Below are 13,990 nucleotides of genomic sequence, written 5' to 3'. Positions count from 1 at the left end.
TGTTCTGGGGGGACACCACAAAGCTACCTGCAAGTGGTGAGCTGCCAAATGCTGGCTTTAGCTGCCAGCTAGGGCTGTTATATTTTGCAACAAATTTACATATGCAAAGCCCTGTTATTCAGTCTGTCAACTAAACAAGGAAAGTACAAATTCATCACAGACTCATAAGAACATTTAATACCATGGGGAATATGCAGAAATAAGTAGGGGGCCAATTTAACCACCCATCTCCTCTGTGTTGTGTGCTTGCACACATTGCAATGCACGGCGGCTTTGTGTGTTATTGGGGATTATTATCAGCTACTCTCACAGACTGCCGTAGATTCTACCATAATCTCCCAGCAGGACCTGAATGAAATTCTCAGTCTGGTTTGTTTCAAGGATCTAATCAGACACTCAACAGCTAGTACCTTAGTCCATTTGGTGAAGAGAAAATTAGTAAACCTGATCAGGAAACCGACATGCAAATAAAACAGGAGGCTGCTTCAACCTCCTTGTCATCCTGCAGAAGCAGACTTGGCTGCTTGGTACCCTTGCTTATTATTAGAATAGCTGAAAAGACCCTGTTCTTCTTCAAGTCAGTGTTAACCTGATTTCAATAACAAAACAGTGGTACAGGTTTGGCAGGCACATAGCCAGTACTTACAAGAAGAAAACCAAGCATTTGTGTAAGCCAGTTTGGCACTTCACCGCGCTGAAAAGAAACCTTTGCATCTTTGTCACTTCAAATTTGGGCTTTTTTAGCACAAGAACATGCCTAACACGAAAGAACTTTTTTCCACTGCCCACTTTCTCCAAGTATGTCAGTGCTATCTTCTTAACTCATTTTCTAAAACTAAAAGTGAACACAAAAATTCAAGAGCTCAAAAATGCCAAGGGTTCAGCCCTACAAAGTATATAAAACCTCCTTTTGCAGGAAATACCTAAGTCCTACAGGTAGGTATAGTACAGATAGACAATGAAACATTTTTAGGAATGAGAATGCTCTGCTGCGAGCCATGGGCAGTACCTTAGGAACACTAAATATTTCTGTCATTTTCCTTATGTTTCAAGCAAGCCAAGCCATTACCACTGCATATCTAAATATAGTGTATATGTACAATTTACATCTATCCTGGAAACAAATACCACAGTTTATCATGTAAGAGTCAGCCACTCTACACTTGTGTAGCTGAATGCACAGTCTCATTCTGTGGGCTCTCTTTCGCTCTTCCCCAGTTACTCCCCTTCTCTGCTTCTCATGTGAGGATTCTGGTGGCCTTCTGCATTTTACAGGCTTAAACTGCAGGTGAGCTACAGCGGTAATCTCAGGTCACTCCCAAGCAAACTTTCCTCCCACATCACAGCACTGATGACCCGATGCAGTCAAATGTTTTCAAGGGGAGTTCTGGCACCATTTTTAACACATAGATTTAATAAAAATGTCTTTTTTTTGCCTGGTTGTTTTTTGTTTAAAATTGTTGTTCTAATTAGAGTGCATAAGTTTCTGGCCTTCAGAAACTTAAAGTATTAGGATAGGAACTGCTGCAATGTTTATCTGCACTAAAAGGAAGAAACAAGTTTTATTGGGCAGGTTTGTTTCTTTTGGGCTTTTTTTTCATTAAAAGAACAACTTTTTGCATTAGATGATGAGTTACTAAGTATTATTGAGTGCTAAATCACAGCTACTACTATTCAGCGGGAAAAAATGTATTTCAAGATTAAGGAAGAAAAACAGTATGACAATATTATGTGGGGCACATGATTTCCATTTGTTCTTATACAGTGGCTGCTTGAAGCTGCTTGGAGATTTAGAGTGTCAAAGACATGTCAGCAGAGATGGATTAGTGGGCAGAGAGCAAGTGCTGCAGTCAAAGGTTCATCGTGAATGTAATTTATTCATGTAGCTTCGCAATTTATCACGTGGCTATTACCATAATGTACGTGGGAAGCAGCTGCATGCGTGCAAATAATGCCTCAAATGTATGTGTGGTTGGATCTGAACTCCTTACAGAACAGCAGTGGTGGAAAATGATGCCACAAGGCATTTAAAAGCAAATTTCCTTCCTGCGGGGATGCTGTCATCCAGCAATGATGATTTGTACACAGGCAAATAAATATCCTGTAGACTTTTCTCAGTTGTGATAACCTCACTTACCAGAACTTTCAAGTCTAAATAATGTAGGTAACGTGGAGCATGTTTTCAGTGCTGTATTAACAGATGTAAGTGTGCATGTTTTGTACACCAAACTCTTATTTTCTTTTCAAGGAACTCAATATCTTCCACTCACTATTTAACAGAAATATCCAATTGCAAAGAAAAGAGAGCCTCTGTGGGTGTGAGGACAAAGAAGTCATCTACAAGTTAAAGATCTTCTTTAACTGAAACAACTTCTCACAGTGTGATCTATCAAAACCTTGGGAACAGCACAGCTGTAAAATATTGATATACATACATACATATATATATATATGTGTGTGTATACATATATAGTGTCTGTCTGATTCTTATACCTGTGCATTTACTTAAAAAGCCAAACATTTCCAAACCCAGTCTATTTTAGGACCATGTAAAATGAGGAGCTCTCTCTTAGTTTGTTTGAATGCCTACAGTTTTCAGCTAGGAAGAAAGCCATGAGTAGTTGCTAGAGCTTGGAGGTGATTTTAGCTGCACTGTACATACACACCTACTGCAGCTCCTTGGGTAGTTGGGAAAACTTCAACAGCCCAACTCCCAACACCAGTTTTTAAGCTTTAGCAATTTGAGTTCAACTGGTCTCACTGTTTGGAAATTATACTTAATTATGCCATGCTATGATGCTCTAAACTGATTTTAGTGGAATCGGTTCATTCAAACCTTTCATGATCAGGCAAATGCCATCCCAGTTATGGGTAAGCACAATAGGAGTTTTATGCTGCTTTCTTTTGATACATTAAAAGTTGCTGTAGAGAGACATTGAATTCAGATGAAGTCAAGTTAAGTCTTCATAAGCAGAACATCTCATTGCTCCGCTTAATGTACTGCTCAAAGTTTTGTACAGCAGAACCTTTCACATTTGGAATATGATGCAGGTTTTCTTGGATAATTTCGTGAACACTCTAGGGCTTCTATTTTGAAGCCATCTATCACAAATATACCCCCACTAATTATGCAAAATGAAAAGCTTGCCTTACCATTGCACAGAAAGTCTCAGGAGGATCTCCACATGTTATGTCGGGGGGATCCAGAGTCACTTTTACATATTTGATCATGTCTCTGGCTTCTGGCTGGCAGGCCATGTAATCCCATACTTTTCCTTCTTCTGTGTAAATCTGAGTCTTACACACATCGTAGTGTCCCCACACAGAAGGGTAGTGCTGCATCATGGAGGATACAGTAACCCAGAGGGTGTGAAGTGACAGGAATCTTGACAAATACATTTCTAAATCCTTTAATATCAGCTTTGTAAGGATGCTCAGTGCTGGCGTATGTGCAGTCTAGAGATTATATGTACATATAATGTATATATTTATAAAATAGGTTCCAACTCAAATGTGAAGCATTAGGATGGGATGTTTGTTTCACGATGTTAGACTTTGGTAGAAGCCACCCAGGCCCTGATGACAGCCTTTCACAGCCATGCAGCACTTGTCCTTCGTCTTACAACTTATCTGTCAGGGCTTCTTGTAAAAGATGTCCAAGAGCAGATAATAATTTGTGAAGTTGCAGGTCTTCAGCTCCACTGTCGATAACCCTGAGTAATCCTCCGTGTTCAGGGCTTGCAGGGGATGCCTGGACACACTGATAAATCAGTATCCAAAGGAAGAGGGTGAATGTCTATAGGTGAATGTCTGTTTCCCATCAATCATCCTTTTCTTCTGGCACCAGCACCCTTTTAGAAACAATAAAAATTAAGAGTTATTGTCCAAGAATCAATGCATTACAAAATGTACAATATGTTGACATTTTGGAGGTTTGATGCAATATAAAGAAAATTGGTACAATATGGATAACCTTTACTGTGGGTTCTGTGCTAGAATGAAGAAACTACCAAAATCATTCACAGTGAAAAGTATTTTGACATGAAGGATTTAACTGTACTCTAACCAAGACAGATTTATAATGTTCCAGGTGAGTTAGAGGTTCCTGCTTCCAAAACTGTATTTTCACCCTAGCAAAACTGGAGAGCAAACTACTGAATTCAGCCATGGCCCAGATGGTGTAGGCAGGCAGGGGAGCAGGCAGCCCAGCACTGCAGGGCAGCAGCAGCAAGGTTCTTTTATTCAAGTGACACAGAGACGGGCATCAGGGCTAGCAGGTGCTGGTAGCTTCTTGGCAAGCGGACCTCATGGAGCTCCAAAAGCCTTACACATTTCTTTTAGATTATTATTATTATTTTAAGAATAACAAAGTACAATTCAACTTCCTTGACATTTCTCATTAGCATTTCAAGAGCTTCGCTCCCTTTTTTTCTGCCTTTGAACTGTGATTTACTGACCACATTGATGACAAACTATTGATAAGTATAATGGCTTATTTTGTAGCTTTTTATAAAGATGCTTTTCCCCCTTATTTTCTTAGGTTTGAGGGTCGCTATACCTGAGTACTCAGCACTTATTTCACAGCAGATATATGCCCTTTCCCCTCTCCAGAAAACAACAAGAAATCCCCTCACTTTGTGGCACCTGACTCATATTATTACAGGTATAAAATGCTAGAATTATATCACAGCAACTTCTAATATATATTTCCTAAATAACACAAGAAAAAAAAAAATCCAAATTCTTTATGAGGAAAACTGCAGAGACAGAGTAAGTACCCTAAACAGGGACAAGGAAAACCAGGGCTAGGAATTCCAGTGCCTGGTGTCTGCCTGTGCCCCCCGAGGTTGGAGAGCCAGGGTGCAGGGCTGTCGGCAGGAGATTTCAGCCAGACGCTGCAGCACTTCCACACTTCCTTTGTCTGGATGCTAAAATCCAGCCAGACCTGCCAGACAGATGTTGAGAAACAACCATAAGTCGCCACTTTCTGCAGACTGCTTTGCTTCCCAGCTTTAAATGATGCCCAGTGTCATGATCCCTCCTACACCCCACAGCCATGGGAAGAGGTGTGTGACCTGGTAAGCTCCTTAACGTGTCACGTTGGGAATATTCATTTTCAAAACTTATCTTCAAAGCTATTCGCAAACAGCCTCCCTATATTTAAATAATGCTTCATCTTAAACTGAGCTAAACTACAGACACCATGAAATGCCAACAGATGGTTGAATTGTGTTTCCATAGCAAAGTAATTTACAATAATTGCTGTATGGACGTAAATGCAATTTTCCATTATATTCATTTTATCAAGTGTTACCATACAACTCTATACATTTTATCAGAATACGCAGAAAATATCTGAATTTTTCTGCAGTAACAATTCTCAATTCGCTCAAACATATTTAAGCTTCAAATCTGAATTTGACACAAAAGCAGAAATATCTAAGACCAAATTAAATTTAAATCTCTTTAAGAAGCATGCTGGGTAGTTCTGTTGGCTTTGTAGCAACCTTACATTCTTTTTTTTTTTGGTTTTAGTGGGAGTGTTTGCATATTATTTTGGAATTCAGAGAACATTTTCTGTGTCATTCTAAAGACACTTCTTCCCCTGTGTTTCCTTTCCAATGTATGTACTACTTTGAAAGGGAAAAAAATGCACCCACAAGAGCCCATAGCTTAGGGTTATGGGAAACTATATAACTATGAAAATGGGAAACAACTCCTTGCTACAAGAGGCCACAAATTATTTTAAATTTATGGTAAATCAAATACCCTTTATTGGAGATGGCTTGGTCATAGCTGGAATAAAGAGTAAGTAAATAAATAAATAAATGCAATTTTTCTGTGTAGAAATAAGAAGTTACTGAGTGTAATTATCTTTAGACTGCAAGCTTGTATATTCAGGCAAAAAAAAAGTTTTTCTTTAATATCTTCCTTTCTAGCTCTTTAGTTACCTGTAACCTTTTATAACTGTCGAGACTCAGATCCACTAATAAACAGGACTGGGTAGTACTAAATAATGTGAAGCAAGCCGCTACCTTAACACACTGAGCTAAAATACCTCCCATATAACGAATTCTCATTAAAGTAAGCCAGTCATAATGATGGTCGTTACACAGAATTACAGACTATAACATCGATTGAATTTAGTGCACTGACAAGAAAAAAGTGCACAGGAGTGCAAGACATCTGAGGATTAGGCAGCTGTAGCCATGTACAGCAGACACTCCTGACAAGAAGCAGCCAATTATAGCTTAAATTTCTGGCATATAACCAGTTCTGATTAATAGTTTTCCATTACATTACAGACATTATTAATGTATTAAAAATGTCAAGCTTTGGCAAGAACTGGTATGGCACGGCTCAGTTAGTCTGCAGTATCTTCTTTTAATGAGCTTCCATTGATATAGAGAAAGATATTGACCAAAGCACATTAAGGATCATGTGCTGAGTGCTATCAGGTTTTTTTTCTGACAGGGCTATATAATTTGTCTTGCTTTTGTTTGTCCCTGCAGAGTCACTTTTGCATTTTGCACTTTGGTGCCCTATTGCTAAGGCCGTATCTATTTAAAATATTTTGTAAAAAAAAAACGTTTGGAGTAACATTTCTGAAGTTTACAGCTGTGCCAGATGTTTAGTTATAAGCCTCTAGCTGTGGGCAACACACAGCAATGGGGTTTTTTGTCCCCTGTAATGCCTGTGCATTTGACCTTAGAAAAAGGTAAAGAAACCACTAGTAACTATTGTCTGATGCCCTGATTCCCTCTGCCCTGCCCTGCTAGTCACACACCCTGGGTGTTGGGGACCATGGAGGTAGCAAAGAGGGATCAGCATCCTTGCTGGCTGAGGGTAAGGGAACGGCAGAGTGCCGGAACGACTTCAGCAAATGCATGCAAAGCCTCCAGAGCACACTGCTCCCGGCATCTTCTGTGCGGGGCAGCAGCGCTGGGCCCTTGAACATTCCCATGTGCCACAGCCTCTGCACTACGGAAAACACTAGGAGGCACCTGGGAGGCACCGGCGCCAAGGCCACATCTGCTCTCTGCCTTCCTCTCCGAGCGCTGCTCCGTCTGCGAAGCGCCGGTCCTTCTGGCCACATGTGAGTATGTCACAGCCATCTGAGAAGAACGGCATGCAGCTGACCTCCAGACTGAAATCAGCTGTGAGGAGGTTCTGAACACAGGCATTCCTCTCCAGATGGGGAAGTTACAGCTCATGCAGCGTGTTAATTCTGCAGATGGAGGAGACACCCCCTTTACAGAATAGACAAAATGCATCTTGGCAGCATCAGCGCCAGGGAAGAACTTCAGGTCTCATTAGGGGTTGTTAGCAAACACTCCTCCTTTGCCTCCTTCCATCACTGTGAAAATCCACCCCCTTCCCCTCCTCACAAACCACAGCGGCTGGATGTCTTGCAGGAGCTCCCTGCTGGGAAATCACTGCGAGATCCATAGGGGTGGGCTCTTGGGCTTCTCTTTGGCAAGCCACAGGAACGTGAAGGAGCTAATAAAATAGTGACCACCTCCCACACTGACCATGCATTGGATCGAGCGTAGCCCGCCAGCACACACGAGCAGGAAGGAGAGCCCAGAGCAGATACTACAGTGCCTGAGGAGAACTGGCTAAAACAACGAGGCAAGGCAAGGAGCGCCGGCTGTCACCTCCCCGCAGCGGCTGCTGCAGAACAGATTTTTCCAAGGGAAACATGTTTCAAGTTTGTATCCCGAACAGCTTAAGCAGATGAATGGATCCAATCAAGCCCAAGTAAAAAGCGCCTGTGCGTCCACTCCAGTTGTTAATTATTTAAAGCCAGTTTAGAACATAGTTCTGTGTTCTAATACACATTATTTCCTAAGCCTCATATTTACTACCCTCATGTTGTATACCGTGTTACACCTAGGCAACTTGAGAACCATGTACATGTACAAACGAACCCCTTTTATAACGGCAAAATTATTTATCTATTCAAAGAAGAAGGGAACCTGTATTTAATGATTTAATACATATTATTTCTGTCAATACTTGCATGAAATGCAGTACACTCAAGCAACTGCTTTGGTGTCTTTGGCCTCAAATGCTGTTCCAATCAAAGTTTAGATTCTATTCTCATGCAGCTTATTTAACTATTTAGCAGAAAAAGATTTCTTAGCCTCAGGAGAAATTTAAAATGTCAATACCTAATTAAAGAAAATAAAATACAGCTACCCAAACCCTGCGATTTGGCACCATACTTGAAATACTTCTGGTTTTCACACATTATTCTTTGCTGACTGACACATCATACTACCACTGCCATTGCTTGCCAGGTATCATCAGCTGTCAGAATATGGAGTAAAAAGCATTTCAGCTATTTAAATTTTAGAGCCTTAGTACATAGCTGCTTTTTTTCCTCTCACATCTTTATAATTGTAGCGTCTTGCCTTAAATATCTCTGTACCTAGCATCAATCTGTTCTTCAAGTTTTTCCTCTGGGAATTTAACTTAGAATTTGGGGAAGTTACAGGCTTTGTTTTTGGGTTTTTTTCAATGATTCTTCATGCTCGATAAGGTGATGCATGCTCATCACACAGTGTATTCAGGGTATAGGTCGACAAAGCTTTCAAGTTATGGTGTGAGCTGATGACTTTCTCAGTGAAAGTTCTCAGGCTCAAAAATGAATGCCTGCTGGTTGCTGAATTTGTTCTGTTCTATTGCTGTATTTTACATAAATAGCTAGAAAGTTTGTGCTGCTTATCAATGTCAGAGGTTTGAGACAAAGTTCATAACTCCACGAGAGTATTGCCACTAACTGTTTGAAACTCTCTAGCAATCATCCTTTAGGGTCCAGAAATATACCAGAAATCAACCTTTATTTTTTCCCCATGAAAAGCACAAAACGAAAAAAACCAAAATGAACTACCACCACCAGCACAAGAAAAAACAAGCTAGGGGAAGTTCTGCTGTGGTTTTCTTCCCTTTGACGGGCTTCCCCGGCCACAGCTTCTCATCCTGAACCGCACTGTCCTTAGGCAAGACAGTGACTTATTCCCTCTTTAAAAGCATCTCCACCGCTTGTTCCACTCACTGTCTTTGCTAACATTTCTGTAGAAGTAACGCTGGCTCCTACCACATCAGATCCGGAGTATTGAAAAGTTGATCGCAGAACAATAAAAGTGTATCAATCAGAGGCCAAAACCGCACATGCACCAACTTTGAGAGTAGAAAAGCATCTGTTTTATCGCGTTTAGCTGATCTGCGCTGCTCACCGCCATGAGGGGTTTTCTTTGGGGGTTCTGTGTGCGTGTGAATGTTTAGAAAAGCCGTCCGCAATTTCCGATGCAAGGGAGGAACTGTTTCCAGTCTAGGTACCAGTGACCTGCCCGCTGCTCCTCGCCGGCGGGGCGATGCCCTGCGCCGCCGCCCCCGCCTCTGCCCACCGGGACCGCCGCTCTCCCCGGCTGAATCCGCGCTGCGGGGCGGGCGCCGGCGCGAGGGACGCGCCCCTCCCTCAGGGCTCGCTCGCGCTCCCTCAGGGCTCGCTCGCGCTCCCTCAGGGCTCGCTCGCGCTCCCTCAGGGCTCTCGCACCGCCCGCGCCCCTTCACAGCTCGGTGTGGCGCAGCGCGGCCCGGTCCGAGCTCCGGCTCCCGGTTCCGAGCTCCGGCGGAGGAGGCACCGCGCAGGTACCGCCCCAGCCCGGCCCCAGCCCCGGCCCCGCCGCGCTCCGCTCCGCGCGGGCGGCAGGGGGCGCGCGGCCCGCACCGATCCGCCCGCGGTCGGTGGCCCGAGCCCGGCGGGGCGACCCCCGCACACAGCCCCCGGCACCCGCACCGGCCCCTCCACGCCGCGCAATCCCCGCGCCCCGGAGCGGCATGCGGGCTGTACTCACCCTGAGGGCTCGGGCCGCCCGAGCCTCACCGCGGGGCGGCGCGGAGCCGCCGCGGCGCTGGGACGCGCTGGGGCTTCCTCGGTGGCGGCATGAAGGGCCGCGGGGAAGGCGTGGGGGGGGGATGCTCTTCCCCGAGAAAGTTTCCGGCGGGTCGCGGAGGGGCTCGGCGGGGCCGCGGCTGGGCCCAGGCACTTGTCGGCGTCGAAGTTTGGCGGGGCGCGGGCGGCGCGCGGCGGGAGGGTGGCCGCACTCCTCCGGCGTTCGGCGGGGCGGCGGGCGGGTCCTGCCCGCCGGGGCTCCCCGCCCGCCACCGCCGCTCAGGACGGGAGCGGCCCCGCGCGGGGCGCCGGCGTCCGCGGCATGGGGCGCGCGGCGCGAGCAGAGTGCGCCCCTGGTCGGGGCTGCGGCGCGGAGGGCTCCGGCGGCGCGGCCAAACTTCGGGGGGCGCCGGCGGCAGCGCCTCCTCACTTCGGAGCGACCTCGCCGCGACTGCCGGCGAGCGGGGCGGCGGCAGCTACCCCACCTCCGGGCCCGCGCAACGCGCGGCCCTAGCGCCGCCGCCGCGCCCGCCCCCCCGCCGCCGCGCTCCCCGCCCCGCCGCCCCGCGGGCGCACCGCCGGCGCCGCCTGCCCCGCGGGGGGGGCAACGGGACGGGACCTACCGCCCCGAGCCGAGCGGGAGCCGCCCAGCCGCCGGCGGGGCTGTGACTGCTCCCTGCCCGCTGGAGTAGCTTTGATTTTCCCGTGTTATTTCGGCTTCAGCCTGGTAACGCACAGGCGGAGGTGCTGTCCGTGCTGCTGCTGTCCGAGCCCCGAGCCCAGCGGGCTGACCCCAGCGCCCCGCCGCAGCCGCGCTCGGCTGCAGAACAGGGCAGCGTGCCGCCCGACTCGCCGTAGGGTCCCTCCGCAGTGCTGGGCACGCCGAGGAAGCGCCGCTCCGTCCTCTGCCTACAGCACCGAAGTGCCACCGACACGGGGAGGGAGCGCGACTTGGCCTGTTGTGGTGCTGCTATGACCGCCCGCCCCGTACCAGCCCCTCGGGGCTCCTGAAAGACGCGAAAACCCCGTCTCCTCCTTCTGCTGTTCTTTCTCCTTCCCTCCTGCACGCCCTCTACTTCTGTCGTTTAAACGAGAGGCGCACGCACTTCTCCCTTTTAGATTTCTCCAAGCTACAAAACAGTATCTAAAACTAATGACTATCAAGTCCCGTGTAGGAATTGTGCTTACTTACTCCTGGCAACTACCTGGTTACTGAATTTGACCGACTGCAGCTGCCAGCGCTGGGCAGTGGGACACTGGCTGCATTGTGAACGCTCAGAAGCTGCGTTTATCGTTTGTTTGCGTGTTTTGCATGTTAAGAGGTGTTAAATGTATTTGTGTAGGCAACAGTGCCGTTGTATTTTGTTGACAAAATTTGGCGGTTTGCAATGCCAGTAGGTAACCAGATGAAATGAGGCAGGGGATTTATGGAAGAGTAAGAAATTTATTCTCTATTTGAGCCATGGAATGTGGTAGGTTGTGCAAATAACTGGCAGGAGTCATTAGAAAGGACAGTTTTCTTCTTTTCCCTAAGACAGGTAACCCAGCAAAGTAAAAAAGATGCCTTCAAGTTCCTCCCAGGTTTTGCTTCTCTGTGTGGGCAGTGGTGTTGTTTTGTCATTTCCATTCATTCTCTGGAATCTCTGTGGCCGTGTTCGTGCAGGTACCACATGCATGGAAAAGTTCTTTGTGTGGGAAAGCCAGGAATGATCAAAGGGGTGGTAAAAACCAGCTTCAGGGATTTTCAATCCCCAAAAGCAGTTCTTGCTTTGTTTGCAGCCTCCTGGTCCCTGAGGTACAAAAGGATAGAAGATGGAAATCAGTAATTTTTTTCTTCCCATTTGAACTGGAAGCATGTCAGGCATAGAGGCTCCATAGGGCATTTTGTGAAGAAGAGGGGCAGAGTTTGACTGCAGTTGGAAGAAAAGGGTTGTTTTCCTAATTACTAGACAGATGGTGGACTGTGCAGCGAAGTGCAAGAGACTGTACACACTGAGCCAAGTCCCCGCAGTGGCACATGTGGATGGACCAGCCCTGCTGCCTGTGACGGCTGTGGGGTTCCGCTGCCTCCTGGCGCTCCGAGTGTGGCGGCTTTGTTCATCTCTGGGCCAGGCTGCATCGGCTGTTTGCAGGCGCTGCGAGGGGAATGGTTTTGGAGCACTGGAGGAGTGTTGTGTTGCTTTAGGCTTGAACTGGGAGAGGATGCCTTCTTTCCACGTGTGGAGAGCACAGCTCTTCACGTCACAGCAATGCCACTGGCAGTGGTGTACTTGGAACGTGCCACTCACACCTGCTCTACACCTTGTGCTGCTCTGGTCAAAACCCTAAACCTCACCTCCAGAGATGTGTTGGAAGTTTTCTCTCCTCTGTGCAGAGTCTTTGGCCTCCTGAGGCCATTATTTGCCTGGTGGGACTGGCTGGCTACAAAGATTAAAGGCAGGATCGAGTCATCTGATATGTCAAACATCATTAACTTCTTCATGCCAATGGTATTGGCCTCTTCTGCATCAAAGCTGGAGCAGCTGGTTTGAGTGCAGTGTCACCAAGTCTGAGATTAATATGCCTTACTGGTGAAAATGATGGCCAAAAATCAAGTCTAGTCTGAGGATGTGGCCAAACTTTACAGCCAAATTTTAAGCTCATGAGAGAAAAGGGATCTGATTTAAATTCTTTGTCAAAGGCTGTTGAAAGGATGGAAAAGCAGATGGAATTCAGCAGCTAGAGATTTATCTGTGTTGTTTTTGTTCTTTTTAGAGTGACAAGCTGGAGTTAAAGAGAAGGGACAGTGCTTTTATAACCAAACTGAAAATACTGTGCCAATACCTGTACTAAATTTCTGAAAACTCTTTTGATAGTAAGTAATGATTTTTAGCACATAAATGGGCTGGGCAAGTCACTGTCACATCACCTTGAGACTGGACTATAGCAGGATTCCTAAAGCAGATTTGATATGTACACAGAAGATAAGTTTAACCAAAGTTTGAAAAGAATATCCAAAAACACTTCAGGTACCACTGCCTGCCTTACAGGATTGGAAATTGACGAAAAATGAAGATTTAGCAGCTGTTAAATACCAAAGGATGCAAAGTCACAACACTGGGAAAGTGTTATCTTGAAAGTGCTTCCAGCAGTATTTCTTATGTCTTCTCAGTAATAGCTGGCATTGGCACCTAACAGAATCAGGGAAGGGGATTAATTTTTGATTACAGGCCTGAACATGGGAGCACCTATGCCTATTAGGAGACTCCTTGCTACAAGGCATAATTTATACTAGACGCAGCATAAATTGGTGGTACAGAAGTAATATCGCTGATTGCAAACTTTTTGGGTGAAGCACCAGCTGAACTGCAAGTTTTTAACCAAGTCCTAAATCTAAACAAGCTTTGCATCTTTTCAAGCTGTGGTTTGGCTATTTTGTGCATCCCCTCATGTGCCATTATGAATCTTTTATTACTCGCTGTAGTCCAAGCTGACCTCTAATGATACAGCAGAATTATTTTATTATTGCCTTTCCCCACAGCAGAGTACTGCTGCAATGGGCAGTAGCAGAGTACCTGGCTTTGCCTGAAGTAGCAGCTGTGCCTGGAAATGTATCCAGAGACACAGGGAGCTTCCCTGCCTGAAGCTCAGTGCTTCAGCGTGCTGGTGGCTGAGGGCCGCAGTGAAAACTGCAGGTGTGATGCGGTGCAGCAGCTGGAGCCTGACCTCAGAACAGAGGCTGATCATGGTGGGGCCAGTGCCCTGGCAGGACAGAGGAGAGGCAGTGGTTGCAGCTGCTGGGGCTGAGTGGTAGCAGGGAGGGTCCTGCTGGGCAGAGAGCGGCTCGGTGCATCTGTGTACCTCTGCTCTGCGGAGCCACTACCTGCTCCGTGTGCTGCTCTGCTCCTCCATCACACTGCACACATATTTCTGACCTCTTTTGTCACCAGGCGAAGGAGTTCTTGCAGAGCAGCAGGAAAAAGGTGCGGGAGATAAGAGCAAGAGCCCCTGCCTCCTACTGCTGAGCTGGGGTAGAAATGGCAAGAAACAGCAAATTCTCCCAGTGGCAGAGCTGGTCTGTCCACTTTATTGCTGATTTGCCCACTGCAG

The 13,990-nt window shown here is 46.5% G+C and overlaps 1 protein-coding gene across 1 annotated transcript in view; it reads right to left on the bottom strand.

The window, feature by feature from the left end:
* NTNG1 (netrin G1) overlaps window positions 1-3,399 on the bottom strand; it is a gene marked incomplete at both ends in the record, with an annotated part of 140,592 nt that extends 137,193 nt beyond the window's left edge. Inside the window, one exon of the mRNA XM_084211833.1 lies at window positions 3,154-3,399. Coding sequence (XP_084067959.1) covers window positions 3,154-3,399 — 246 coding nt within the window. The remainder of the gene's footprint in view (window positions 1-3,153) is intronic.
* Between the last annotated feature and the right edge of the window lie 10,591 nt (window positions 3,400-13,990).

The sequence above is a fragment of the Fringilla coelebs genome (genome assembly GCF_963513975.1).
Source record: "Fringilla coelebs genome assembly, chromosome: 9".
Lineage (NCBI taxonomy): Eukaryota > Metazoa > Chordata > Aves > Passeriformes > Fringillidae > Fringilla > Fringilla coelebs.
This window is presented reverse-complemented; position numbering and strand designations above follow the sequence as displayed.